The 27,999-nt window shown below is 40.0% G+C and overlaps 3 protein-coding genes across 4 annotated transcripts; 1 reads left to right on the forward strand and 2 right to left on the reverse strand.

Annotated features, from left to right (window-relative positions):
- Positions 1-3,131: 3,131 nt before the first annotated feature.
- nat15 (N-acetyltransferase 15 (GCN5-related, putative)) lies at positions 3,132-9,899 on the reverse strand. Its single transcript, XM_051387038.1, has 7 exons — positions 9,691-9,899; positions 8,288-8,403; positions 7,642-7,771; positions 6,577-6,673; positions 5,389-5,623; positions 4,993-5,158; positions 3,132-4,896 (listed from the first exon to the last, which is right to left on the reverse strand). Exons 2-6 carry the CDS (start codon positions 8,395-8,397, stop codon positions 5,002-5,004), a joined length of 729 nt encoding a protein of 242 aa, XP_051242998.1. The 5' UTR covers positions 8,398-8,403; positions 9,691-9,899; the 3' UTR covers positions 3,132-4,896; positions 4,993-5,001.
- A 4,109-nt stretch (positions 9,900-14,008) lies between these two features.
- Positions 14,009-21,068, forward strand: dnase1 (deoxyribonuclease I). 2 transcript variants are annotated; one of them, XM_051387022.1, is made up of 9 exons: positions 14,009-14,128; positions 14,826-14,964; positions 15,562-15,650; positions 15,833-15,919; positions 17,779-17,894; positions 18,510-18,622; positions 18,772-18,926; positions 19,579-19,672; positions 20,869-21,068. In XM_051387022.1, the coding sequence occupies exons 2-9, from the start codon at positions 14,827-14,829 to the stop codon at positions 20,932-20,934; spliced, it is 858 nt and encodes a 285-aa protein (XP_051242982.1). In that variant the 5' UTR covers positions 14,009-14,128; position 14,826; the 3' UTR covers positions 20,935-21,068. The 2 variants fall into 2 exon arrangements, with proteins under 2 accessions (XP_051242982.1, XP_051242983.1); XM_051387023.1 differs by having other exon boundaries at positions 14,033-14,127; positions 14,819-14,964.
- A 516-nt stretch (positions 21,069-21,584) lies between these two features.
- Positions 21,585-27,961, reverse strand: eci1 (enoyl-CoA delta isomerase 1). The gene is made up of 7 exons (XM_051387015.1): positions 27,849-27,961; positions 24,180-24,299; positions 23,682-23,809; positions 23,228-23,374; positions 23,021-23,142; positions 22,740-22,918; positions 21,585-22,534 (listed from the first exon to the last, which is right to left on the reverse strand). The coding sequence occupies exons 1-7, from the start codon at positions 27,889-27,891 to the stop codon at positions 22,368-22,370; spliced, it is 906 nt and encodes a 301-aa protein (XP_051242975.1). The 5' UTR covers positions 27,892-27,961; the 3' UTR covers positions 21,585-22,367.
- Between the last annotated feature and the right edge of the window lie 38 nt (positions 27,962-27,999).

Genomic DNA, 27,999 nt, shown 5'->3' on the forward strand with positions numbered 1-27,999 from the left:
AGCAGAGGCAGGAGCAGAGCATACATACGGCCGTTGCCTTAGGAAACAGACAAAGGGTGAAGCTGAGACATGACCACCTCCCATTTGCCCTTCAGAAGAAGTTAGGCAAAAACAACAACAACACACACACGACAAATGACTTTAAAGAGGCTTTTTACTCAAAGCAACACTGCCACAACAGAGGGTCATATTAAGTTGAATTCCAAAAAGCAGCATCGGCTAACCTGGTCTGGCAATCAGCATTTTAGTATGTGCAACAAAGCAAACCATGAGAGATAAGAGAGCTCAAAATAGTCTGTGCCAAAAAAAATAGCAAAAATATAGTGTTTATTAAAGAGCACAGGGAAACTGCTGGCAAAGAGGAACTGTACTTACCAATATGAAGCTAACCAAAAGATGTCCTTCTGCAGTTGTTGAGAAAATGGAAACTTCGTGTGTGGTGGTAGGCCTATAGCATTAAAAATCAAAAAACTACATGTAACCCCAGTACCACTACCCTTTTATAGGTGTTTGCAATGAATTGTATTTTTTCATGAATTGTTTAAATTATTATTGGTGCGACTTTTCAAAGAAACATCCAATAATTTGTGTCAAACTGAAAGATGATGTCTGCCTTCAATCTTTGTCAGTGGGTACACAATCTAACATGTCTTTAGCAAAGCAGTCTGAGCTGATAATGGACTTTTCCTAAAGTATGATTAGACATTCTAATTTTGTGGCTGCACATGTACCAAATCTATTAAAAACATTCAGATTTACCACAAAGTAGAGGCCTTAATTTTATTTCTGTGTTTTAGATAATCAATTTTAGACATAAATATGCAACTTTGGGGTATCTAACATTTCAAACTGAAGTATAAGCCTAAAACTGGCTGTGTGTTCCTGCTAAACATTAGAAGATAACTGCTGCGGTACATGTTTATGATGAGTGAGGTGTTTCCAAACTTTTTTGACTGGGGTCGCATTAATTATGTGTCTTAGCTTTCCAGTCATTCTCAATATATGCAAACACTGTTAATGGACCCCAGTATGCAGAAATATTCAAGTACACTAGGTGAAATAAACACATTAATAAAAATAAAACTGCATGGGATGAGCATAAAGTGGTCACGTATGCAAAGGGGAGTGGGTACCCACGGATCCCATTATATTAAGACATCTTGAGGTCAGAGGTGAAGGAATCCATTTAGAAATGGCAATTCCAGTTGTTCTATCACCAAAATGTTGGTTAAATTTGGAGCTTTCTTTTAATTTTTTTTTTTTCCCCCGTCACATTAGCAGAAATGGGCTTCCATACACTACAGTCTCTGAAAGACAGTGCAAGTGGAAGAGCTAAGGATACCGTGGCACCTGGGGTGGCCAATCAGTGCCATCCCAGGCCCTTCCTGGACACACCCCTGATTAGAAGAGGCTCACAAGTCCTGAATTATTCTTCAGCTAAAAACACACTCCCCCTCTCAATCTCCACAAGATCAGCTAAAGAACAACAAAGTGTACAATGTTGAAAACAAGACAGACGGTTATTGTACAGGGACAGGAAGCCGCTGTTGAATTATGACACAATCAATCCATTATTGAAACCATATCATGGCCAGAAAAGCATCTGTGGTCCAAGACCAAGCAAAGCCACTTCACATGCACTTTGTATTAAAAATTAATGAGGCTTAATGAAAAAATCCACCAGCTTCTTCCATTCCCCACAAGTTCTTCACTTCTTGGGATGCATTGTTTTGGCAGGATGCTAATGCTGCTATTACACCCGTGGGGCACTAGATGTTCTAGATGGTAAGGACACAATGGAAACCTTTTACAGTGTATTTAAAAGGGACACGCCACCAGTTCCACATCAAGATCGGTTTACTCTTCATTGGAAAGTACTATTCAAGGTCATTATAGTTCATTCAAAATTTTGATAAATGATGGAAAGTAACTGAAACTACATTGTCTACTTACAAAACTAACTAAAATAAAATAAAATTTAAGGAATTGCCTTTCATTTTAGTCTTTAGTCACAACATGCATGAGGACCCTGATCCCCCATATTATAATAAAAAAAAAAAAACTAAAAAAAACTAACACAAAAACTGATCAAAACTAAACATAAACACACCAAACATTCTTAAACAATAAAAAAAATAAAAAGCGAAATGAGCAAACCCACTCTGGAAACTAACCAAAACTAAACAGATTTGACAGTAAATATATATATATACATAAATATAAACTGAATGAAAAATACAAATCCTTAATAATGCTGGTTCAGTTCAGCCTGTGAAAACAGTTGTATAATCTCTTCTGTGACTGGAGGAGCTTTGAGGAAATTTTGAGGTAGGGAAGAGGAAATAACCCAGATGATGTCATCAGGGTTATCTCTTGAAACTTGGAAAGAGAGAGCCCTGAGCACTGGGAGGCTGAAAGACATTGGCATTTAAACGTCCAGTGTGTAACATTGAGGAGGATCTTTTGTCAGAAATGGAATATGATATTCATAGGTATGTTTTCATTCATGTGTAATCACCTAAAAATAGTAATCATTGTATTTTTGTTACCTCAGAATGAGGCGTTTTATCTACAGATGTGGTTTGCCTTCCACCATGTTGGGTGTACAAACGAAACACCAGATCTAGATCGGGGCGTTCTGCATTTTCCATGTGTTTCGGCCCCACTGTAATTACTCCTTTGTGCTTGGAAGGGGAAGTTGATGTGAGGGAGTTGCAAACTGCAACTACACTGCTAGATGCCACTAAATCCTACACACTGGACCTTTAAAGCTGCAGTAGGTATCAGAGCCAAGAAAGATATAACAACGCTTTGGGTTGAAGGTAGTTGATGATGATGTTCAGTGTCAATTTTTATAAAAGTTACCTAGTGCAGCTTTAAAGGTCAGGATGGGCCTAACAAAGACTTGTACTGAAAGTCAGGACATTTCTGCCACTGCTGCTTCAATAATCATTTTTTTCTTTTAAAATCACTCTCTCAATTCTCAACCAAATAACAGCAGTGCAATAATAAACCACAGGCGTGCCCCTTTAAGACAAACAGTAGAAACCATGGCATGGTGTGAATAAAAACAGGGCTCAGATTTATGACAGAAACAGTCATACAGCAGGGGTAATCATGCTGACTCAGTCTTTACAATCAGTCAAATGAAACAAGTTTATTGCATACACAATGTCTGAAATTCCCTCTGAGCTACCTGCCCAGGGCTGGTAGACTGAGAAACGTTCACCTTTTAACAATGAATGCACATTTTTCACACAGTTACCCATACCCCTTTTCAGTGCTATGTCATGTATAAAATCTATTTGCTCACTGATACATTGACGCTGATAAACTGGATCAGGTTTGAAATTGGTTACGAAGTGCAAGAGAATGCGATAAAATTGAGAAACTACAATGTTACTCACGGACAAAGTTACCAGTCATCATGTTGGGTGAACTTTACTCATTTTTTCTTCCGCTGACAGATAAGACCAACATTTGGCACTAGCTGGGTGCTAATTTCTGACCCTGTGTGCATATATACACACACATGGACATACACGCCTGCACGCACACAAGCACACAAGGTGTATGACACGTGTGTTTGGGACTTCCTTTTTCCTACTTCGTGTATGGGCCAATTTAAAAACAAATCTAATCTGGGCCATAATTTAAAATCTTGACAAACAAATAGACATTTCTCTACATGAGCAGCATTTTTTTTTACAGCTGTGGAGCAGACAGACAGAGCTGCAGCCATTTAAAACCTCTAAAAGAAGCACCCCGAGCAACTCCCCCTCACTCTTGTGTGAACTATACATGGGCAACATTTGGAAACAATGTAGAAAGGCCATTTTGCGTTGAGTTCTGATTTTATGTAAGACTTTCAAACAGCACTGCATAATATGTGAGGTGTCTGTAAACTCTGTTGCAGGAAGTGCCGAGTACATTCTGTACTGATGTCAATAGCACAGTTTCCAGAAAATCGACAATGTAGTGAATTTTCAAAAGGGAAGAATCCTTTTTGAAAACTCCAGTTGGTACTAAAATATATCAGCCATCTACATTGTGTCTCAAGGTTTCCTGCATATATTTAGCTTTATTCTACCATACTAGCCTACACATTGCTAGATTTACAGTCCAATTAAATTTAACTTGTTCTTGAGTCTCTATTTCACAAACTGGAATTGACTCTGGATTCAGTCTCTACTCAAAAAGGGGACAGGGTGGGATATCTTCCAACTGGGCCTACTAACAGCATAGAATAGACATACATAATGACAGAAATTTATATATTAGCTTAGTATATATAATATACAAACAGTATACATAGTCTCTGTGACAGTGGTGGACAGGATGAAGTCTCTGTAGGGTTCACGGTGTGTGTGTGTGTGTGTGTGTGTGTGTGTGTGTGTGTGTGTGTGTGTGTGTGTGTGAAGAGACAACCATTATGAGCTGGAGTGCCTGGGTCAACGTGGATTAACTGAACCAGGTTCTCCGCTTTGCTCAGCTGCCTGGGTTGAAAGCGGGTGTGACGCTGCTCCACTTTGGTATGACTGGGTAAACACAGGTTACTATGGTAACTAATGGATAGTGGAGTATATATGGGATAGTATAGTAACAGAATGATTTAAAGCAATCCCTCTGTGTGTCAGTGTAAAAACAACAACACTGCACTTTGAGTGACGCTGCAATGCAACAACCCTGTTTATCAAACCTGGATCTTTGTGTGAACAGTGCCATGTGTAGTGAATGGGGAATAGTATTCTGGTGTGTGAGTGGTCAAACGCAGGTTGAACCTGAGTCCTGTGTCATACACAGGGTGTGGAAACCTGTGCGAGATGGAGAACGCGAGTGTGAGTGTACATCTTGGTGTGTACAGGGGAAGACTGATGAGAAACGGAAGTTTCGCTCCTGAAAAAAAGAAGAGAAAGAAAAAGAGAAAATCAGACATCCAGTGATGGACAGAAAAGGCATTGGTACTAACTAGCCACCACAACTCCCACCCACCATGTTGTGTCACATTGTTCTGCTGTACTGTATGCCAGTCTTAGAGGCGATGTTGGACCAGGGGAGCAGAGAGCGCAGCAGGGACTGGGCCTGTCGGTACAGCCTCTGAGGGATGGAGCAGGGGCTCAGGCTGGCCAGGGTTGAACCGATGTGCTGGATGTAGTCAGTGGGACAGGGAGTTAAGGTAAATGTGAAAAATACTGCATTTATGTTTGGCTTATCTATTTTCTCTAACTCTGTTAGATTGCCTGAAAGTACAAAGATCTCCTCTAATCAAGATGCTGTAGATTCTATTCTTTGGAGCAGGTAACGTTTTGGTGTGGAGTTGTAAACATAAACTGTCCACTAAACAATAGTGAGTGAGTGTCTTCTTTTCCTGCTTTCACAAAAGGATATAATAATGTCCAGGGTGGATGGCCCCCATTGATGTAGAGCACGTATGTGAATCCGTCTTTGAGGACGCCTCGTATGGAGTAGTAGTAGGGCAGGTAGTGGTGCTGCCTGAAGTCCCTGTTCTCATAGAAGTGGATGGCAGTGTTGTTGGTGGTGAGGACGTGTAGGTAGATTGCCTTACAGTGGTCCTGGGCTGTCGTTGAGATGTGCTCCTTCAAACTGTCCAGCAGTAGGGAGCCTGAGGAGTGAAAAGGAGAGAGAGCTCTATCAGTGAGAGGGAGAGACGCATTCCACTTGTCTACTCGACTCCAGGTCTGAAGTCTACAGCTCTGCACCAAACTAACAAAGTGTTTTCTACACAAATATAACATTTACAGATCATTACTACAGGCAGGTGTTAATAAAATGTACTTTTAAGTAGTCAACGAGTCATAAATATTGTCAATGATGTGACTTTCCATTCCATGCTCTTCAGACACAGGACTCTGAGACAGTGCTGTATGTTCCCTCCATCATGTGCTGATCTGTGCTTTCACATTTGAATCCAGAGTGAGAAGTGGATGAAGACCTGATAACCCTTGGACCAGTGCACTGTAAAACTGCAATCAATTTAAAGCAACTAATCTAACATTTGTCTAGTAAGACATTGTCTACAATTGTTTTTTTACATTTTGGCAAACTGACACTTTTGAATGTATGTCGAGTTAGCTATTAGTAGTTCCTGTTTGCAATGCATCCATGTATGTGCAGACAACTATCACTGGGTTACTTTGATACTGAAGAAAGATTAGAAATGTGAATATTCTCAGGCAAATTTTTGCACATTGCAGCAATCAGGCGAGTTTTCAGTATTTTAATCACCTCCATGAGCTGTGTGCAACACCCACTGCTGCTGCAACAACTACTGTGTTGATAAATGAGCCAAACTACAATAACTTCCAGTGGTTTTTGGAACACCAGCATGCACCTGTCTTTTTAGCTCACACAGTATCTATACTCTCCAGTGCCTCCTCATAGTCTGAATACCTCTGCGTTAGGGTAAAGGATGGGGTGTGGCATGTAGTGGTTGTGGTTGTGTGGTTAAGGTTAGGGTGAGTGTAGAAGGAGTGGATGTCAGTCAGTTCAGTGTCCTCGGAGTGTTAAACCCAAGTTTTTGTGTGTGTGAGAGCCTGTGGGCAAGGGCGGCCGTACCTATGCCATGTTTCCTGAACTCTTTGACCACTCCCAGGCTGAGGATGTAGGCTACCTGTGTGTCCACAGGGAAACTGGAGGCCAGGATGTCTCCATCCTAACACACACACACACACACACACACACACACACACACACACACACACACACACACACACACACACACACACACACACACACACACACACACACACACACACACACACACACACACACACACAGAGAGAGAGAGAAAATGACAGATTAAGCCCCATTCCCTTTGAACATAAAATAGTTTATTGTCGTGCTATGATCATGCTCTGTTTGCTGCCTTTCATTTTATATCATTGTCATCTTTGCCTAGGAAAATTACCCTCTGGGCAGGAAGATTTCACAATGCAAATCTCTTTCAAATGCAAATTGAGTTTTGACAGGAAGCGCTCCATCCACTGAGTGAACAGTTTATAAAAAACTATGGCCTAAAATGAGAGGAGCAGATTTCTGACACCAGTCCAGTTGAATACATTCAATCTCAGTATTTTATTACTGCACATCTGCCAAGTATTCTACTGTTTAAGGACACAAGTTAGATCTTTCCAGTTAAGTTCTACCACCACTTCATAAAGTCTACTGCACAGTGTGATGACTTGCATTTGTGATTTGCAGGCAACGGATTTCACTTGAAAACGAAAAAACTGAATCAGGAAACACGCTGTTTCCCAACTACTACTTATAAATAGAGGACCAAAAAATAGAGAACGTTTTTCCCACACGTTCCAGGACGTGTGGGAGGCCAAATTAGTTACCTGCAGAGCTCCTTTTAACAGTTATCCCTTATTTCTTATTCCTGTGTGTTACAAAGTCTAACTTGAGGACATCTTATTCATCTAATTAGCAGGCTAAAAACAGACTCCACTATGTCCATGTGTTCCACTTCTAGCATTTCCAAATGGCAGCTGGGTGAGAGTGGATAAACTGAACCAGCGATACACTCAGTGACACCACCTCCACACAGTACAACTACAAAGAATACACTTATGTTTAAGCCTCGTATGAGCGGCTGTATAACAGGGCTCAATGTGGTACCTCTTTGTGTACTTTGGTCCGGCCTTTGATCTCGGCCACAATCATTCCCACGATGCCTCCTCTGAAGGTGGCAGCGAGGGAGAAGAACTTCTTGTTGGAGGTGATGTCCTGATACCATGAGTCTGGGTACCTGCAGGCGGGGGTGAGACAGGTTTGCATTCATTCATTGCTTTATTTGAACTGCACTGAGTATCTGAGTGTGCACGTGTGAGCATTTGTAAATATTTTAGTACTCTACTGACTGACTGTACACTCTGTGGTACAGACGCTAGCAGTATAGTTGGCAGTATACTGTGACTAAGTGTTCCAGCTCACCTAGGTTCAGTGCAGTGGTGACCTGCTTATACATACTGAGGAGCTAGATGACAGCAAGATATCTTAAAGTGTCTAGAAGTTCTTCAGCAGATTCTCTTCATACCACAAAAACTGTATTAGTGTTAGAAAAGAAATTGTGCCTGCCCAGGCTGAATTCAATTCCCAGGTCATCCCTGTCTGGGGATCTGACTGTGAAAGTTTGGAGAAATGGTTTTCTTCATTTTTTGTAATAGTGTTGTATATGCAGCACTCTGGATGTGGATGGATGGATGCAGGCTGTGTACAAAACTCAAAAATAAAAACTTTATGGCAAACTGGATAGGATTCTTACTCGATTGGGAACCAATCACCGCAGAGCAGCTTGACGTTCTCTATGTCATCGTGGCAGAGGAAGCGGAGCTGGACTTCACTGAGAGCTGTGGGAGGCACCACGTCACTCATTCACACCTGCAGGGACCAACAGAGAGCACAATCAGGTTTGGTGAGTGTCTGCGTCAGTGACTGCGACCTGAACCAACAATCAGGAGGTCACGCTGAACAAAACCTTTCATTTTTTAAACAGTGACAGGCCAACAGTAACTGAAGTGAAGAGCAGCCATTCACACCCAAAAGAATCAAATGTAGGTAAAACTTCAGAATTATTAGCGATCATCAACCACACCAATAAATGTTAAACTTGATCAGCTGTATGCTTGTAGATATAAGTGTCTACAGTACGGCTGCACAAAATGGTAAAAACATCATATTACGATTACTTAGACAGATATTGCCATTGCAATATGATTCACGATTAGTTTTTACATCACAAATTAAATTTTGTGACGTTGTTGAGGTCTGTACCTTTTTTTTTTAATCTGGAGAATGGGATTTGTAGTCCAGGGCATCTCTGCAGGACTACAGTACTTCATTATAACGCTGTCTGTCACACACGTGACCTTTATTAAACAAATTGCAGCTTCTTGTGATTTGGATATTGCATTTGGCCATACTCCCAGTGCTGTGAACGGCTCTTAATAGGCACTTTCGGTGTGTTAAACCCGCTTTGGAGTGTCACACTGTGCAGATGATCCTACCGACAGCTTAGTTTCAAACACCCAAGTTCAAAGATCTGAGTGAGGAATTAAAACTTTCCGGGACAACACAGAATATTTCCAGGATATTTGCTCATTTTAAACCATTTCCAGGTGTTTCCATGACTGAAAAACAAGTCTCCGAGTTCCCTGGTTTTCCAGATTTTTGTTGAGGTAATCCAAAAGTAATGGCAAGTTGTCAAGTCACGTTACTTTAATATTGTCATACTTGGATTCATTTACTAAGTACATTTTTTACAGGTAATTAGTAACTGTATCAGATTACATTTTTAAACCCTGCTTTTGAGAATATAACAATAAGTGAAAGTGATGTTGTGGCCTGACATTTCACTGATGGTGTTTCACAGACTGGATGAAGTTAATGAGTGCTTGCTGTGCACACACACTCTCTCTCTCTCTCTCTCTCTCTCTCTCTCTCTCTCTTTGGGTTCTACCTGCACAGACATGAATGAATACCTAAAGGCCCAAACCACAATGTTAGTCCCTGTAGGAACTATTTCAACCACTCAATATATCTCAAGCAGTCCAAAGACCGGGATGAAGAAGGCTCTCACAGGTATCACAGCTGCCTCCTGCTAGCTACCCAGCACACAGGCTAACCTTAGCTACCGCTAGCTGACGTTCTGTTGCTAAGCTAACTTACCTTGTTTCAACAGTCAGACCGGAGGAAAGTCGAGGAGAACCGTGTTCTCTGGGTGTCCGTCGATACAGGCACTACTCCGGACACAGCATGGTACAACACCGTTTCATTACTGTGCCAATGGTACACAGGCTGCTAGGCTAGCCGGAGCTCTCCCTTCTTAGATAACAGCTGGATGGATGTTTTCTTCCTGTTTGTGGCCGCTACACCAGTGACGTCACGCCAAGGCGTTTTCTTCTAGTGATCAGTGGGTTGGCATCAAACATGTGAGCGCTTTATCGCCCTCTACAGGGCCCAAACGGGCACCACCAATGGATGCTAAGCATACCTAACAATAAATCAATCCAAGCAGAAAACAAAAACAAATAACCAAAACAAAATAAATAAACAGACAAATAAAAAATGAAAACTTAAAGGGGGTTTGGTTAAGATATAACGCAAATAGTTTAGAGTCTTTTATAATGCCACAAAGCCTGGGGCAACTTTAAAACCTACTAGATTAGAATTCACTTTCTGGTCCTTCTTGGTCACTTTCTTGGTTCCCTGGAAAAACTAGCAAGCGTTTGTGCTGTGCTGCCACTCACTGTTTTCTATGGAGGACCACGAGTGGAAATAGGAATAAAGCATTTCATTAATTAACTACGGAGCCCCTAAAGGGACATGGGGGAAAAAAAAAAATTAAACGTTTCTAGTGCGCACTAGATACTATCTTGTGCGCACTAGATACTATCTAGTGAGTTGTGGCAAATCAACACATGGCTAATTTTAATATTCAAATGAGTATTAAACTAATTTGTCTGTAACTAAAAAATAAATGTAAATTAATCTGTAACCTCTTTTGTTACAGTCCGCATTTAAATGCCCTGTTCTGCAGCTGGACACTCATTTGAGGTTCCCTTAAGGGCCAAAAAAAAAAAATAAAAAACATTTAACCTAGAGATAAATATAAAATGTAATTCTTTATTTGACTACAAATGAAATGTTAATATCCATCAATAAATAGTGCAAATTTACGGAGCCCCTAAAGGGACATGGAAAAAAAAAAAAATGAAACGTTTCTAGTGCACTAGATACTATCTTGTGTGCACTAGATCACTAGATATGGATGGAGTGTTGTGAATCAACACATGGCTCATTTGAATATTAAAATTAGCCATGTGTTGATAGGTCACAACACCAAAATGTAACCAATGAAATTACTTATTTTGACACATATTTTAAGCCAATAAGTATTAAACTAACAAGGTAATGTGTCAAAAGGCGGACTGTTTTTGTTATTTTCTCAAAAGGAGGACAAGGCTCCGTACAAATTAAAAAGGGTTGGATTTATAAAAAATAACATATAAGCATAATTAAAAAATTCGTTTATATATAAATTATAACAGGATTCACAAATTGAATTGAGAATACAGATTTTAATCAGGCATTTAAAAGGGCAATTTCCTTTTCCATCACTGAGCTTTTCCTTTTAGCCTCTCCCTTTTCTTTCTGTGAAATTTTGGGCTGTTTGTGTGGAGGACCACTAGTGTCATGGAGAAGGTAAGAAAGGATTTTATTCATTAATAACTAATTGTACACTAAAAATAGGCATTAATAAACGTGTTTAATAATTCTGTGACACTTTGGCCCTCCATAGAATACACTTCACCGTAAAGTCCATTGTCAACGTATGTGCACTTGCTCAGTTGTCACTCCATCTGCTAAGAAAGACCAGAAGTTGCAGTTGAAAGGACAAAAGGTTGCATATGGTTCATGTTTTTTTTAGACTTTTGGTTAAATTACCGTTTCCAAGCTTAAAATGTGCCTTTCGTGCTCTAAATTGCTTACTTTGGTAGCAAAAGCAGAGTGTGTATTTTTTCTAACTTTTTCTGAATCTTTACATTTTTCTTGTGAAATACTGAATAACTGCACATTTTCAAATCCACAATTTAAATCTGTGATTGAACTGACTCATTATTTTCAAGAAAATAATATGAATGAATCCAAATACAGCAGCAGTAGTCATTTAACTTTACTTTACTTTACATTTACTGAAAATCAATTTTCAGTCATATATACAGGTTTGTTGGTCGTATACTTACTTACTACCTCTGCCAAAAGCGACTGGGTCCTTTATATATGATAAAATAAATGTGTGTCATCTTTGGCCTTTTGTTATTTACAACAAACACAGAGAGCTTAATTTATTGATTATTAAAATCAATATCAATACATATTTTTATTCTCATGGAATTTGTTTCACCTACTGTCCATCTATAATTTCACATCTCATATGATTTTATGAAAATCTGCAGCTATGATTCACAGTTTTCATACATTGTACAAATATTATAATTCAAATCTACTTCTGAAGCAACTATGAACAGTTAGTAGTAAAATTTAGCTACCTGATTGATTGACAAAGATGTTATTATCAGTCTTTAGTTTTGTTCACTTTGTGGCAGCAAATGCAGATTTTCCGTATTGGAAGATAAATTACATTTTGGCATGAAAACCATGTAAACACAGCTCAATACAGCAAAATAAATAAATACAAATTTCCATCCCACAAGGCCTTCAGATCAACTCTCTTTATCACATATTCCTTCCATCTGTCGCCTTCTCATTGCTACTGCAAATATTGCAGGTAAAAATAGTTTCTATTGATCCTCCGCACACTCGGTTGAGTTAGGTTTGACGATTGAGAGAAGAGATAATAATGTTATATATATAATAATAACATTTAAAAATACATCTTAAGTAAATATTGTAAACGAACTGTGCATTTTAATTTCTATATGTGAGAGTATTCAAACAATGCCACGATCTTTTATACATTTTTAAATGTGCATGTTTGAAGTGAATTTTTGTAACATTTTTGGGCATTTTTGGATGAATCTCTTATTTTTTATGCATTACAGATACATTTCAAAGCATCAGGTCTAATGAAGTGTGTGTTTTTATTTCTATAATGTTTGTCAAAGTTCTTAAAGTTATTTCATATCTTAATCTTAATACACTTCCAAACATATCATATCAGGTTATACTGTAAAGACCACACAGTATACTGTTATTTTTGTAATATATGTTATATTATATTATCAGAACACCTACTGACTGACTGGATGTTGCTACATGGCATCAAAGTATCCAGATCTGGCAACTTTTCAGTTCTCAGTGATAGTTTTCAGAATCAGCTTTATTGGCCCAGTCTGAGTACACATACAGGGAATTTACACCGTACACACAGTTCCCAGAAATTTATATACAGCTAAACACAGACAAGAAAGCTGAATAAAAATAGTTAAAATAAACATAGAACTATTATGTACATACAAGTAGGTAAACAAATAGGTGAAATAAACACATATTTAAAAAAACTGACCAACAACACATATGTCTATATACAAGTCAAGTCTAAATTTTAACCAAATACAAAATGTGCAAAAAAATAAAAAATAAAATAAATAAACAGTATATGTAGCATGGAGGGTTTGTATGTGACAGTGATGGGTGCATATGTTAAAAACAGTGTGTATTAAACTGTAAATATCTAATGTATCATTTGTAGGTAAGTGGATGTTTTAGTGTTACAGGGTTATTGACTGATTTAAAGCTGCAGTGTGTAGGATTTAGTGGCATCTAGTGGTATAGTTGCAGACTGCAACTCCCTCACTTCACCTTCCCCTTCCAGCCATGAGGGAAAAACTACTGTGGCTGCGAAATGTGTAAAAAACATGAATGGCCCTATCTATAGCCAGTGTTTGGTTTGTCCGTTCTGGGCTACTGAACGGCAGACTCCGCAATGTCTGTAGATGTAAACAGTTTAAGCCAACCCACGTATGTTTTAAGCCCTGTCTGTTCCGAGTACTGATACGAACACAGATCATTCAGTTGGTTGAACAGATACAGATACAGATAATGGTGCTATTTTGTTGCTAGTGTAGTGAGCCTAGACCAGTGAATGTGACGTATCCATGATGTATCAACAGATGCTGTACATTCTACATACTCTACAACATTAAAGGATCACTGCTTTGCCTGATGGTAGTCACTAAAAAGCTATTGCTAACAGCTATTGTTGTCCAATAAACCTAAACTTTGTTTGTGAGTATACTTGGCTCTTTAAATTTCTTTAAAACTACGTAAAAGCACAGAAAAATATTTACAGGATTAACTTTTAGCAATGTTTGTTGATCACAAGAGAATGATTAACAGAACAGTTTTCTTTTTAAATTTGACCTCCACGGTTGCCATGTTACCTGTAAACCCCATCCACGACACACCTCCTCTCCTTACCCCTCCCCAGCACGATCCAGTCACATGCACTTGCAGGTAAATAAAAACACTATTGGTGGTTCTGCTTACAAGTTGTAGCCTCCGGGGAGAATCACACAAGCAGGCCTCTGTGCTCTGCTCACAACAGGCCCCTATCCTTCCCCGCACAGACTCACAGAAGCAGGTAGATATGCACCTCTGACTCCTCTTTAATGCAGAAATGACAGACACAAGCTGAGCCGAACAAAGCTTACACTGCGAGTCATGATAAGTACATTTGTAGACTTTTTGTTGCAGTAATATGGATGCATTATTCAGTACGATAAACCTGTTGCCAATGCAGGCTGTAATGCTATACACAGTAACATTCTTTAAAGACAGATATGGTACTTTATGTAACAGTAACACAGGATATGCTTTTACTCTAAAACAGAAACAGTGTATTTAGGATTACCGTAACAAAAAGTCACCACACTACAGCTGCTGCTTTCAATTTCCATATTTAACCTTTGCCCATCACTTCCACACCAGTGTAACCAGGGTAACAGGATAATATACTACTACTGGAGTAATATTTTACATTGCAACATGAATTGTGCCTCTGCAAAAAGCGGCACATCAGACGCTAAGCTGCCGACTCGCAGTTAGATAAAGTACCAGGAATAGGTTTGTTAATGTTGTCATGTGTCCAGGGGTGCAGGTGTTACGTCCGTCTGTCGCTCCCACATTAAGGCCAAGGGAAGAAGAGGCTTTCAGGGTCCTGTGACATGCATTACAACTGCACTACAGCATGCGTTCCCTGTCATGCAATCAAGACGAAATTATAATTATAAATTGCTATAAATGTGAAGTTTTTTTTATTTCTGACCTCTTTGGCCCAGGATGCGTTTGGTGTGTGCTTTGGGCCTTTTTCTGGCCCTGCTGCATCTTTCTTCCTCTCTGCTGTTGGGAGCCTTCAACATCAAGTCATTTGGAGACAAGAAATCCTCCAATGCAACTCTGATGAACATCATCAGCACGGTGTGTAACCTCTCTCTCCAGCATAATTATAGTGTGTACATTATTATTGTAAAGGGGCACTGCACTGGCTGAGTTCACTGATGTATGTACGGTATGTCGCCTGTGGCTCTGGATGATAAAGTAACCCCAGTGACATCATAATGACATCATTAGGGTTATATGTATGAGCTTAGGCTTGGACAATAGAAATGTACAGCACATTCCAAACTGGGGGCATAGAAAGCCATTGTCATTTACTAGGCAAGGAGGGTCTAAAGACATTATGAAATTCTAATGGTGGCATCATGGGTAATGTAGGATCCATACCTAAATTAAGGGATCTATCAATCTATGCCTTTTGAGTCCCCCAACCTTATGGATATGAATATTATTTTTATGTTGCTAATGTGCAACCAACTCCTGCAACCTCCTGGTAGTTCACATATATTTCACATGTGGGTATTTATGGTGAGATACAGTCAAAGAAAAAAAGGATAGTGGATGCAAAATACACTTTTGTTGCTTCACCTCTTGTCTGTTTTAGGAGAACCATGCTTTAAAGAACTATAATAAAAAACTTGTACCTAAATCAGATGTGTGTGGTTTTGTGCTTTTCAGATTGTCCACCGCTATGACATCATTCTGATCCAGGAGGTCAGAGACAGCGATCTGTCAGCGACCAAAAAACTCATGGAGCATGTCAACAAGTTAGATTAACCACGCACCTTGTACAGAGCATACTATTACACACACAATACGGTGTCCAAAGCATGATTTATAGTTTGTAGTACAGTGGACAGCTCATAAACTCACATTATGATACATGATAAACAAAATGACCCTCCTTATCTCCTTATCTTAACCTGTGTGCGTGTGTGTGTTTTCCCAGAGGTTCTCCTCAGTTCAGGTACAGTCACATCGTCAGTGAGCCACTAGGTCGCAGCTCCTACAAGGAGAGATATCTCTTCCTCTACAGGTAGGCAGCCATTGCAACACTAAAACTATCTTTTGTAGAAATCAGAGAACAGAAACAGAAATATTTATTTTTAAAGCTTTACTTACTCTCAATACAGCTCTGCTGTACTTACTGTATATGAAAAGTAGCCATACAGCATTGTTTAAATACTCCACTACAAGTTAAAGGTCCAGTGTGTAACATTTAGGAGGATCTATTGTCAGGAATGGAATATAATATTCATAGGTATGTTTTCATTAGTGTATAATCACTCCTAGAATGAGCTGTTTTTATCTACAGAGGGAGCGGGTCCTCTTCCATGGAGTCCGCCATGTTGAACCGCCAAGTTTCTACAGTAGCCCAGAATGGACAAACCAAACACTGGCTCTAGATAAGATTTTGTTGTGTGTTTCGTGGCCACTGTAGTTTCTCCTCTCTCTTCTTTCAAACTGCAACTTCACCACTAGATGCCACTAAATCCTACACACTGGTCCTTTAAAGTCACACATTCAAAATCTTACTTCAGTAAAAGTACAAAAGCATTATTAGCCAAATGTACACTTTTATATATTACATTATTAGATTATTATTGCTGAAGCATAAAAATGTAAGACACATTTCAGGTCTTAGTGGAACTAATTTAAACTACTTGATACAATGTCTCATATATGATAATGTATGCTAAAATTGTTGTGTATGTATCTCAGTCCAAAAAATAACTAGTAAGTATAGCTGTGACATAATTGTAAATATTTCCCTTTAAAATGTAGTGGACTAAAAGTATTTAAATGTATTATTTATTAAAGGTCCAGTGTGTAGGTTTTAGTAGCATCTAGTGTTGTACTTGCAGATTGCAACTCACTTGCTTCACCCTGCCTTTCGAAGCGCGAGGGAGAAGAAATGGTGGCTGTGAAATGCATGAAATAGCGGCTCTATTTAGAGTTAGTTTTTGGTTCTGAGTCTGTTCTGGGCTACTGTAGAAACATGGCAGACTCCATGGAAGGTGGCCTGCTCCCTCTGTAGATAAACAGGTCATTCTGAGGTAATGAAAACACAATGATTCTTGTATTCAGGTGATTATACACTAATGAAAACATACGTATGAATATAATATTCCATTTCTGACAATAGAACCTCCGAAATGTTACACACTGGACCTTTAAGTAATAGAAAATGGATACACTCAGGTTAAATACAAGTAAAAATTGTTATTAAGTATACTTAGAGTACATTAGTTACTTTTCTCCACTGCTTTTATGAAAGGTGGTTCAATATAGCAATATAGCAATCAATAGCATATTGGAGGTTTAGATAAATCTGCATAACCAAAGTGTATTTTTGGTGCAAATGCTTGCAAATGTGTTGTGAAATTAAAAATGCATTTGAAATGTCTATATGTCATACATTTGCATATTAGGAACAAAATACTGCGTACATTTGTATCATGAATTTACACTTTTACATAAAATGCTGATGAATACATAATGTATTTTGGTCAAGCTTTATTTAGTAATACAGTATTGCTCTGGCTTTGAACCTTTTTGGTATAAAATGCATGTTAAATGTGAAAAATCTTCACTCACATTCCCTCATTCAGGATTAGACGATCTACTAGTGGCCATGAGAAGGCACAGGACTGACGTAGTCTAATAAGTTCAATGTTAGAAATTACTTTTGAAAATGCTAGAGTAATGCTGTAACTGGCTGTGACTGAGAATTGATGGGCCTTGCCTCACTGTTAGAAATCTTTTTCAAACGTGAAGTTTTACAGGCAATAAGTCCACCAGAGATGAAGCTGAACAACAATATGCCCTCCACATGGAGAGGGAAAACACAGTGCAGTAAAACACATGAGGTTAAGTGGTATCATTCCTCTCCAGAGAGCAGACGGTGTCTGTGGTTAAAAACTACACCTACGATGACGGCTGTGAGGCCTGCGGGACGGACACCTTCAGCAGAGAGCCCTTCGTTGTCATGTTCTCGTCCAAATACACCGGTAGGGTCTGGAAGAGTGATAGTGATTTTCCACCATCTAAACGCCTGACTTATGTAGGATGCAGGGGTGTTTCCACACTTTCTTTACAGGGGTGGCAAAAAGTATGTGTTTCAGTCTTCCTGTCATTCCCAATTTATGCAATTCCAATACTGTTTATGGACCCCAGTGTGCAGAAATATTCTAATACACTATTCAAAAATAACACATTTTATACCACATGCGTTCTTTGGTCCCCTTGCCAAGATGGTAAGGTTGTATGACATGCTGGGTACCAATGGATGCTTTAGGTTATCTAGTTTCATATGATACCAGTATTTTCACAAAACAGAGCCCACTGCAGCCTTTGAAAGGCAGTGCGGAGTGGAAGAGGTAAGGCTAATAGGGGGGCACTTGGGGTGGCCAATCAGATTACAGCCCCCCCGGACACACCCCAGGTAGGATGAGATTCTGAGGTCATGAGGTCTGCAAATAGCTACACTTTAACTCTACTTACCACCATAGATGATGCATATCAGCCAAACTAGGTTGTTAACTACAAATTTAAGCTCCCTATTTGTGATATGATGTATGTCTGCCATATCCAAAACTCACTCCTCCCTCCCTCCTGCTTTCTAGCTGTGAAGGACTTTGTTCTGATCCCCCAGCACACCTCTCCAGACTCTGCTGTGAAGGAAGTGAATGCTCTCTATGATGTGGTGGCTGATGTCCGCACCCGCTGGGACACCAACGTGAATACTCTCTTCCACTCTACAAACACACCCACACACACACATTAAAAAAGTCTTTTAGTGCCATTGCAGAAAACGAGATGGAGTGCAAAGGATAATTAAGGTGGTAAAGTATGAGATGTGATTGAATTGTTTCACTCTCCCTGCAGGACATCATGCTGCTGGGAGACTTCAACGCTGGCTGCAGCTATGTAACAGGCTCTGAATGGCAGAAGATCCGCCTCTTCACCGACAAGAGCTTCCACTGGCTGATCGCCGATGAGGCCGACACCACAGTGTCACACACTAACTGCCCTTATGACAGGTAGATGCCCACATAGACTCTTACAGGTGCTGTATACAACTTTCAGGCTAAAGGTTGCACTGAAGCAACAGGATCTCAGACCAAAACAAGTCAAAAACTGGAGTGCCAGACTAATTTTACCTCCCAGATCATAAATCAACTTTAAACTGACAGAAACAAAATAAAACTCTCTAAGACAGTCCTCGTTAGTTTTTCTATTATTCCAACAATGACCAACTCTCAAAAAAGGTGACTGGCACTGGCAGGCTCAGATTGTTATTGTATATGTCTGACAACATTATAGAAAGTATCCCTACAGCGACAGACTCTTTGATTAACCTGAAAAGGCCCATGTATTGCTATCACTCGCCACCAGATTCCATAGACAAAAACAGTAAGTTAACCTTGCGGATAATCACAAAATTCAATTCAAACTTGCCAGACACCAAATGATCACCAAAACAGTCTCTGTTAGTCTTTAAACTCTTCCAGCAATCACCAACTCTGGTTTGGTTGAAATAAATCCTTAATGTGTGGGACGAATCATTCTCTGCTCAGAACACCATGATTCCATGATATCTTTAAATAGCAAATAGTTGTTTGCTGTTATGTTAATGTTCTAAATCTTAGATAGATATAACCTTTAATTCAACCCCTCTTTCTATATTTACAGGATTGTGGTCACCACTGACATGATGAAGGGAGTGGTGCAGGGCAGCGCCAAGGTCTACAACTACATGATGGATTTGAATCTCAGCCACAGTCTGGTAAAAACAACTTTAGATTCAGTTCTCCTCTGCAATACAATTCACTTCACTTCAGTCGCAAGGTACAAAAAGAGTGTGGCCTATAAAGAGGAAATTAAAGCTGCAGTAGGTCATTTTTTGTCATACTTGCTGATACTTTTACTATATCCTGACAATAGTACATGAGACAGATAATCTGTGAACTAATGAAGAACAAAAAAGATAGTTGATTGTTCAGTTTTATTCCCAGGACGTCAAATATTGATGCTCGGAACGATCAACCATCTTCAAGGCTCCAATCCAAAGCATCTTTATATCTTTCTTGGCTCTGATTGGTTGTTTTCATTCGGGCCCGGTGGATTCTTGCAAATGACATTAGGAGAGCAAGGAGGAGCCAGAGGAACCTCGTTTTTTCACAGATTATGTGTCTCATGTACTACTGTCAGGATATAGCGAAAGTTTTATAGAAATGTCCTACTGCAGCTTTAACACATGCTGAAGATGTTGCTTTAGCTCAATTGCCAGTAGTTTGTGTTTTCACCTTGCAGCAGTGATGTAGTCAGGGCATGGTCAGTGCACGGTGACATCACTGTTGGGTGTGGTTACAGGTTAAACAGACTGAAGAAGCAGGGGTCAATGAAACACTGCCTTTCATGTTGTGTTAACTTAATCTTTAAAAGAATACATTTGAGGAAATATGCTTTGGCTTTCTGGTGAAGAGTTAGATGAGAAGATACCAACCAATCCTGCTTGCTATATTAGCTTAGCATAAAGACTGGAAACGGGAGGAAATAGGTAGCCTGGCACCTCCAAAACTCTCTAATTGTAGTGTAAGAACAACAATCCACCGTTTGATGGAGGGTTATGTACTAGACTGTTTCTTAAATAAGAATGGTCCCACCCATAGCCCCCAATACAACAGCAAACTGTCCTTTTTTTTAACCAGTTCTTGTTTTTATTGTTGACAATTTTGATCCAAAAATCATACTTTACAGAGTAAGAAACGATTATTGTGGTACGCTCTAGAAAATGATGCTAATTAGATATTATTATTATTATATGAATTTTTAGCTGTTTGGCTTAAATAAGTTTACTGTAAATAGTCGTTTAGAGATGCTGGTGAAAAATGCATTTTGTTTTACAGTACATAATAAAACATATGATACAAGATAACAACACTTGCTTAACTTCTTTTTTGTTTACATTATCTCTCTCAGGCATTGGCCGTCAGTGACCATTTCCCTGTGGAGGTGAAGCTGATTGGCCAGGCTGCTGCTGCCTGAATCACGACTCCCACAACCCTTGCACAGGACCCTAGGCTGAATCTGACTTACACTACCCAGCAGGGGAACTCTGGCTATCCATGCAGCCATGAATTAATAATAATTTTAATAATTCAATAAACAAATCTACCAAATTTCATTGCAAACTTGCTTCTGAAACAGCAATGTGAAAAATCTGAAAGTCTAATCTTTTATTCAAGTGAGACCATAAACTCATTAGGAAACCGTTTACTGAGCTCATAAATCAAGTCAGAAGTCAGATCATTTCTCCATACTATCGCTTTTTTTTGGAGACAATGGAACTGGCCATTGCTGGCCATCACATAGAATGATGGCTTCACTTTATAGACACTGAAGCTCCATGTTATATATACTGTCATTGAGCGGCACAAACAGAAGTCTATTCCCTTTTAGTGCATTACGCACCAGTTTCAGTGGTGGGAATTCAAAATCTTAGCACATTCACCTGACGCTTTCTGCGAATCATAACACCAGTAGGAGCAGCAGTACGTGTCTGTCACCTCCAAACTGACAGTACTGGTACTTTTTACCTGGTATATAAAGCGAGACTTATTTCTCAATGAGACCATGAGGATCATTTTTTAAGTCTCCTGAGATAAAGTACTGAAAAAATGAATAGTACAATGGGATTTTGACCATTCAATTAATTCTTTAATCACACCAATGCATCCACATATACACATCCATTTATTCTAAAAATTCTAGCAGAAAAGAAGTTAGAAAAATTTGATGTAGATAAATCTGTTAGCGATTACAAAAGCTCCACTCACTGTGGGTTATTCAAATACACCCAGGCTTACTTTATAGTTGTTATGGCTCATGAAGGTACAGTAAGGCTAGGCACTGTGAATGGTGAAGACCTGACTGTGACAAAGTGACCGTTTACTAAACCCCTCCCCCAAACAGCAACTGTCCAATCATAGCTTAGCAACCATAACTCGGCACGGCTGGTCTATCAAACTTTGGATTTCTCAACATGTCGAAGCAATGTGAGAGTTACACTCAGGATTTAAAGAGGGTGAAGTGCTCTGTGCTGGATGGATGGATAAAGAGTATGCTTAAAATGCTAGCATGTAGTAGTAGGCTGATGTTACAAGGAGCATGTCATAGTATATCATACATTTGCAACATTTGACGTGTGAAGTTTACTCATGTGTCTATTCCCATTCAAATAAATAAATAATGCAAATTTCTGATGGTAAATCTGCCACCATTATAGTAAACTGCATACGTGTTGTGCGAGAAAGGAAGCTTGACAGGGGTTGCTATAATGTGGGTCACGGCTTAGTGTACGGTCAGTTTTAATCATTATTTCATTTGTTTAGGTTCAGAGAGCTGCATTCAAGGCTCTTAGCACAACTGACACCAGCAAACACAGGACACTGAAGGCAGATGTGTATAAGTAGTCTCCTCTAGCCCTTTCTCTTTTTAAGCATTGCCAGATACATGCCGAGCGACTTCTGAATGGAGTCTTTGGTGATGAAGTTGACAAAGTATTGGATGTCGGTCTCTCTGTTGGACGTTAGCTTGTCGATGGTTGGCTTCCTCATCATGGACTTGGTGATCTGTCTGGCGTGGTCTGTGAAGTTAACAGATGAACAGTCAGCACACTGATTCCCAAAGTGAGGTTTACGGACCTCCAACCAAAGTAACCTATTCTTATCTAGTATTCATGTTCGTATTGGCTTTAAATTCAAACTGGAACTGAAATATAGTTTTGCTCAGAAATCAGTAAATACTTAGTGTGTTCTGATTGGTGTGCTTTGTACACATTGCCACTGTACCTGGAATAGCCAACCACTTGGTCATGGTCTGTGTGGCGGTGGTGACGACCTGGTCTTCAGGTACCAGCTGGTCCACAAGTCCTATCTTCAGGGCTTCTGAAGGATTGTAGAGCATCCCCAACTCCAGAGCCATCTCTGTGGTTCGGTGGCCCACTGTGTTGATCATGGTGTCCTTAAACCTGCAGACAGCAGCAGGAATTGTTAATTATTGATTATTTGATTTTGTGTGACTACTAACATCAATAACCAAAGCAGGTGTTGTCATGCTAATAATTGCTTACCAAAAAGGTGCTACGATGCCGAGCTGTGTCTCATTAAGGCCGATGCTGTAACGGGGGTTGTCCGCCATTATCCTGTAGTCACATGCAATAGACATCAGACAGCCTCCTGCAGGACTGGAACCCTGTGGCAGGAGGGGGGGGGGATGTAGGCTGAGGGGTAATCTGCAAGACGTTTCGCCCTTTTTTTTCTGTTTGATTTATACGTACGTTGATGGCAGCTATAGTGACCATGTTGGAGCCATAGAGCTTCAGCCACATCTCCTGAACGGCTTTCCAGAATTCTCCACAGTGCTCTGGACTCTTCATGTACATCTCCATGATGTCCAGCCCGGCTGAGAACACCTTGGGCTGGCTCTGGATTGATGCAACACACACACACACAAAAAGATACACCTAAGCACACACGCACACACTCAGGGTCAACTGTCAATGTAGACTCAGACTTAGATCTGGAGGCATTTGTCAACAGTCTCCCAAAATAGTTGATGAGTGGAGAATCAGGGCTAAAAGTAATAGTGTAAACTGGCCTTAAGAGTTTTTTCACTATGCTATTAGAAGGATTTTATAATGTACAACCACCTTGTACACAAACACAAGAAGACACATCTTAAACCTCCTGCACAAGGGCTCTGCTGCTTTAAACGGTGAGGTTATATTGTACCGAGGTGATGATGAGGCCTCGGCAGCTCTTGTCCATCTCCAGCTTCTCTGTGGCGATGCTGAACTCCGTGAGGAAATCTAAACTGAGGCTGTTGACTGGCGGACTCTGCATTTGCATCACTGCCACACCTACAGAGAGAGGGGAAGAGCTTAGCTGAATACATTGACTTGAATTCTGTACAGATTCATTCCAAAATGAAATAAAAACTAAAAAAAATATGTATGCAGGCTGCCAGAACTCAGCTGTGTCTGTATTACCAGACTGCTATGAGGAGAAAATGCTTTAAATCTTCGGAACGCTCACATTGAGATGACAATTGTTCAATACAAGAAGCTTATGTGAATGCTGAAATCCACTCCTGTGTCTGGATTGGTTTCATGTGTGAAAGGGGGCTTTAAAATAAAAAAGAAAGAGAGAAAGAGAGAGAGAAAGACAAAGAGAGAGAGAGAGAGAGAGAGAGAGAGAGGATGGAGACAGTGATGATGGTAAAGTCTTTACCTGTGCTTTGGTCAAAATCCACTTTGATCTTGGGCGAGGTGGAGTTGTTTCTCTGCTGAGCGACGGGGGACGCACACACTCTGCCATGACTGCTGCAGGAGGACCGCACAGAAAGGAGACCTACACACACACACACACACACACACACACACAAGCTGGAATGTGCAATTGTGTGGCAACCATTGTTCCCCAAACTTTTTTCTGGGGACCTACTTTTTAAAAATGACAAATAAAACTATGATGACCCAGTTCACAGCAAGAAGAGCCAATTCATCTGAAAATAAGAATCATGTTTGTTACATTAGAATGAGCTGTTTTTATCTACAGAGGGAGGGGGGTCCTCTTCTACAGAGTCCGCCATGTTGAACCGCCATGATTCTACTGTAGCCCAAAACGGACAAACCAAACACTGACGGTAGATAGGGTATTTTGATGTATTTTTGTGATTTTCACGGCCACCGTAGTTTCTCCTACAAACTTCACAGTCTGTTCTCATTCCCAAGTCGTCAAATACAGACGCGAGCTGTGTTTAGCAGCTAAGAATCTCATTTTTCCATCGTACAAAAATAACTGCATTTAGCAGGAGGAAGAAATTCTGAAGATGTATTTGTGACCCAAATAAAATCCCCCACGACCCATATGTGGGTCATGACCCAGTGTCTGGGAACTATTGACTTAAACCATTAGTTCCCAGTCTTTTACCTTAAGGGACCCCTTTTCTGTCATGTAACAAACTTATGACCCCTGACTAAGTGACACATATATTTTATTGACATTTCATATTATATTCAAAACTGTACAATGAATCCAAACAGTGAACAGTTTGTGTAAAACAAGTGATTTAGATTCATTTTAAGCAGATAGGTTCCTGCTAAGGGAACTTTTTGCACAATTCTCTGTCTTTATTAGGGACTAAGCCAGCGACCGGCAAGGTCCCTATTGTTTTTGCTTGATTTCTTCTTCTTCTTCTTACCTATTATTTTTAGCCCCCTTTGACTGCATTTTTGCCCCCCTGAACATATACGAAAAGTCAATTTTATTTGGCAAAGTTGTCAGGCCTGGTGAAAATGGGGATATTCTATGGGTTGCTTTTGGGTTGGCCACTAGGTGGCGCTAGTATCATAAAAAATGTGTTTATGCTATTAACTTCTGCATAGTTTGTCATACATTCAAAAACCTTGTATCCACGCGTTCGGTGAATGGAGCTGAATCTCCCCATATAGGCCACGCCCACTTCCACCTATAATTGTTTTTCGTTAGAGCGCAAAATGTCCTTAAACTACTTTTTCGTGTTCCTCCTACACGCTTTGTCCGATTCGCACAAACTTTTTCACCTAGCAACTGGGGACCGCCCTGGCAAAAAGAGTAATAAAAAAAGTAATTTGAACATTTTTGAAATTTCAAAAAATAAGAACGCTATAAAATTCTAACTTCCTGTAGATTTTTCGTCAAAAAAGGAAGTGGACCATTTCTCCACATTGGTATGTCCAATTGACACCAAAATTGGGTACATAGTTCCACATGTCTTCCTTAAGCATCGTGCACAATTTCAGGCCATTGTCACTAGGTGGCGCTCTTTAAAATGTAGAAGTTTATATCTCTACAACGGTATGTGTGATTAAGATGAAACTTAGTACGATGCTTCCCCATGGCTCCCTGAGGCTTGCTAAAAAATGTGTCAACAATCCGCCACTAGGTGGCGCTCTGGTGGCATGGTAAATCACTGTGCGGAGGCCGTAATAGTTATGAATATGCAATTCACAGGGCACGTGTAGAGTGGGGCCTGTAGCTCACATACCAAAAATCGTGTTGGTCGTGTGTGTAGCGCCCCCTACAGGATAAGAAAACAGCAGCCCCGGCGCCACGTTTCACCGATATGTACGAAACTCGGTAGGCACGTGTAACATGCCGGGACGTACAAAAAAGCCTCTTGGACCCATACCCGAAACCCCACAGGAAGTCGGCCATTTTGATTTAAAATTTCACTTTCGGCGAACTTTTGCATTGTATTTGAACGAACTCCTCCTAGGGAATTTATCGGATATGCTTCAAAATTTGTGCATACAGTCAAAAAATGGTTCTGATTAAAAGTTGTGCTATTTGTGCATGTATGTTGAAGGGCGTGTCCGTGGCGTGCCCTCAAAGTTGGCCATAGTGAATTCCGTGCGCATTTTCGGTGATTTTTTCGTGTTGTATTTGAACGAACTCCTCCTAGGGAATTTATCGGATCTGCTTCAAAATTGGTCAGTCCAGTCATAAATTGGTGCTGATTAAAAGTTGTGCTATTTGAGACTGTACGTTGAACGGCGTGTCTGTGGCGTGAGGTCAAAGTTGGCCACTTTGAATTCTGTCGTCATACAAACTGATTGAAAAGTTGAGCTGTGACTGTACATTAAACCGCGTGCCAGTGACAACTTGTCCATTTCACCAGATTCGCCATAAAACAGCACTCATAACTTCAGTGTGCAATGTCCAATCTCCAATAAACTATATTCTGAAACAGTTTTGCCCTGAACACGTCCTCATAACTTCAGCGTACGTGGTCCAGTCTCAATGAAACTTCACGTGTTTGATAAGAGTCCCGCCCTGAACTTGTCTACATGACAATATTCAGAAATAGTGATAGCGCCACCTACTGACAACAGGAAGTAAGCACTGCGTGGCAATTTTGAGCTGATTTGCGTGAAATTTCATGTTTTGGTCCGCACGTGTAACGACGGCACCTGGCGCGGCCGCATCACGACCCGAGTTGCGTGGAGTGCGAGGTCCCGCTCAACGCTGCTTGCAGCTTTAATTATTATTATTATTATTATTTATTATTATTATAATAATAATGACAACAACAATCATAAATACTTTTTAAATACTTATTTTTTTGACAAATTTAGTGATTGATCTAGTCTCTGGCGCTTGGCCTTTGTACTATTAGGCAACTTCCTTTACATTTACTTTTCTTCTCAAACTTGAACAAAATGTTGAGATACAACCTACTGTTCATATTTTTAAAAAGTTTTTCTTAAACGCCTTAAAATCAAGAAGGCGTTGTGACCCCCAGGTAGGGAACCACCGACTTAAACCATTAATCAATTTATCAATAGCTGCCAACATTAAATGTGATCTTCTTCATTTATTTCTGCACATAATAAAACGACACAAAAGACATAATAACGTAAGAAATTACACAGGTGGGATGAAAAAAGAAGTGTTGTAAATGTTTCGATATCGCCAGTGAATCCATCTGCTTGGCCATTTAATCCACATGACATATGATAAAATAAAGTATGTTTCTTATTTGTGAATACTTCATGAAAGCAGACACATTCCTCCTCAGAATATCAATATCCTTTAAGTTGAAGCTGTGATATTTCTACTGATCACTTTACCTTACGCCTGCAGTTTTAATACCATATCAGCTCTAACCTGACATGCTGTATAATGGCACTAACTGCAGGTGTACATGCAAACACCCTGAACGTTTCTAACAACTGTTAGCTGAAAGCCCTGCAGTGTCCTGTGACCTTTGTTCCAGTTTCTGCTAGCACAGCTAGCTCGCACAGCTAACCACCGGCAGGGAGATAACAACTGTTACGTTTAAGACATTCCGTTGCAAAAAAACGAAGCATACACTCAGACGGCCTCTCCGCCATGTCCCGACACACGCAGACATACCCGATAAGCCACACTTGTTCCTCAGTGCAGCTCTCAATGCCATCTTCACTCACTGATCGTCAAAGACTGCTTCTTCCTCTGTTTTATTAATGCACATTGGCAACCAGCTTGTAGAAGCATTAGCGCCACCTTCCGCTTCGGTGGTAGTTTA

The sequence above is a fragment of the Dicentrarchus labrax genome, unplaced genomic scaffold (genome assembly GCF_905237075.1).
Source record: "Dicentrarchus labrax unplaced genomic scaffold, dlabrax2021, whole genome shotgun sequence".
NCBI classification, from domain to species: domain Eukaryota; kingdom Metazoa; phylum Chordata; class Actinopteri; family Moronidae; genus Dicentrarchus; species Dicentrarchus labrax.

Bases quoted from the DNA above. Each gene is read 5' to 3' on its own strand.
- nat15 (XM_051387038.1), bottom strand. From the start codon at position 8,397: ATGAGTGACGTGGTGCCTCCCACAGCTCTCAGTGAAGTCCAGCTCCGC. The intron at 7,772-8,287 runs GTAAGAATCCTA...CCCCGCCTGCAG, and splicing joins GGTGATTGGTTCCCAATCGA to GTACCCAGACTCATGGTATC. The intron at 5,159-5,388 runs ATATCCTTTTGT...TCCCTGTCCCAC, and splicing joins CATCCACCCTGGACATTATT to TGACTACATCCAGCACATCG.
- eci1 (XM_051387015.1), bottom strand. From the start codon at position 27,891: ATGGCATTGAGAGCTGCACTGAGGAACAAGTGTGGCTTATCGG. The intron at 24,300-27,848 runs GTATGTCTGCGT...GTGTGTGTGTAG, and splicing joins GAACAAGTGTGGCTTATCGG to GTCTCCTTTCTGTGCGGTCC. The intron at 22,535-22,739 runs GTACAGTGGCAA...TTAACTTCACAG, and splicing joins CAAGTGGTTGGCTATTCCAG to ACCACGCCAGACAGATCACC.
- dnase1 (XM_051387022.1), top strand. From the start codon at position 14,827: ATGCGTTTGGTGTGTGCTTTGGGCCTTTTTCTGGCCCTGCTGCATCTT. The intron at 18,927-19,578 runs GTAGATGCCCAC...CTATATTTACAG, and splicing joins ACTAACTGCCCTTATGACAG to GATTGTGGTCACCACTGACA. The intron at 19,673-20,868 runs GTAAAAACAACT...TATCTCTCTCAG, and splicing joins TGAATCTCAGCCACAGTCTG to GCATTGGCCGTCAGTGACCA.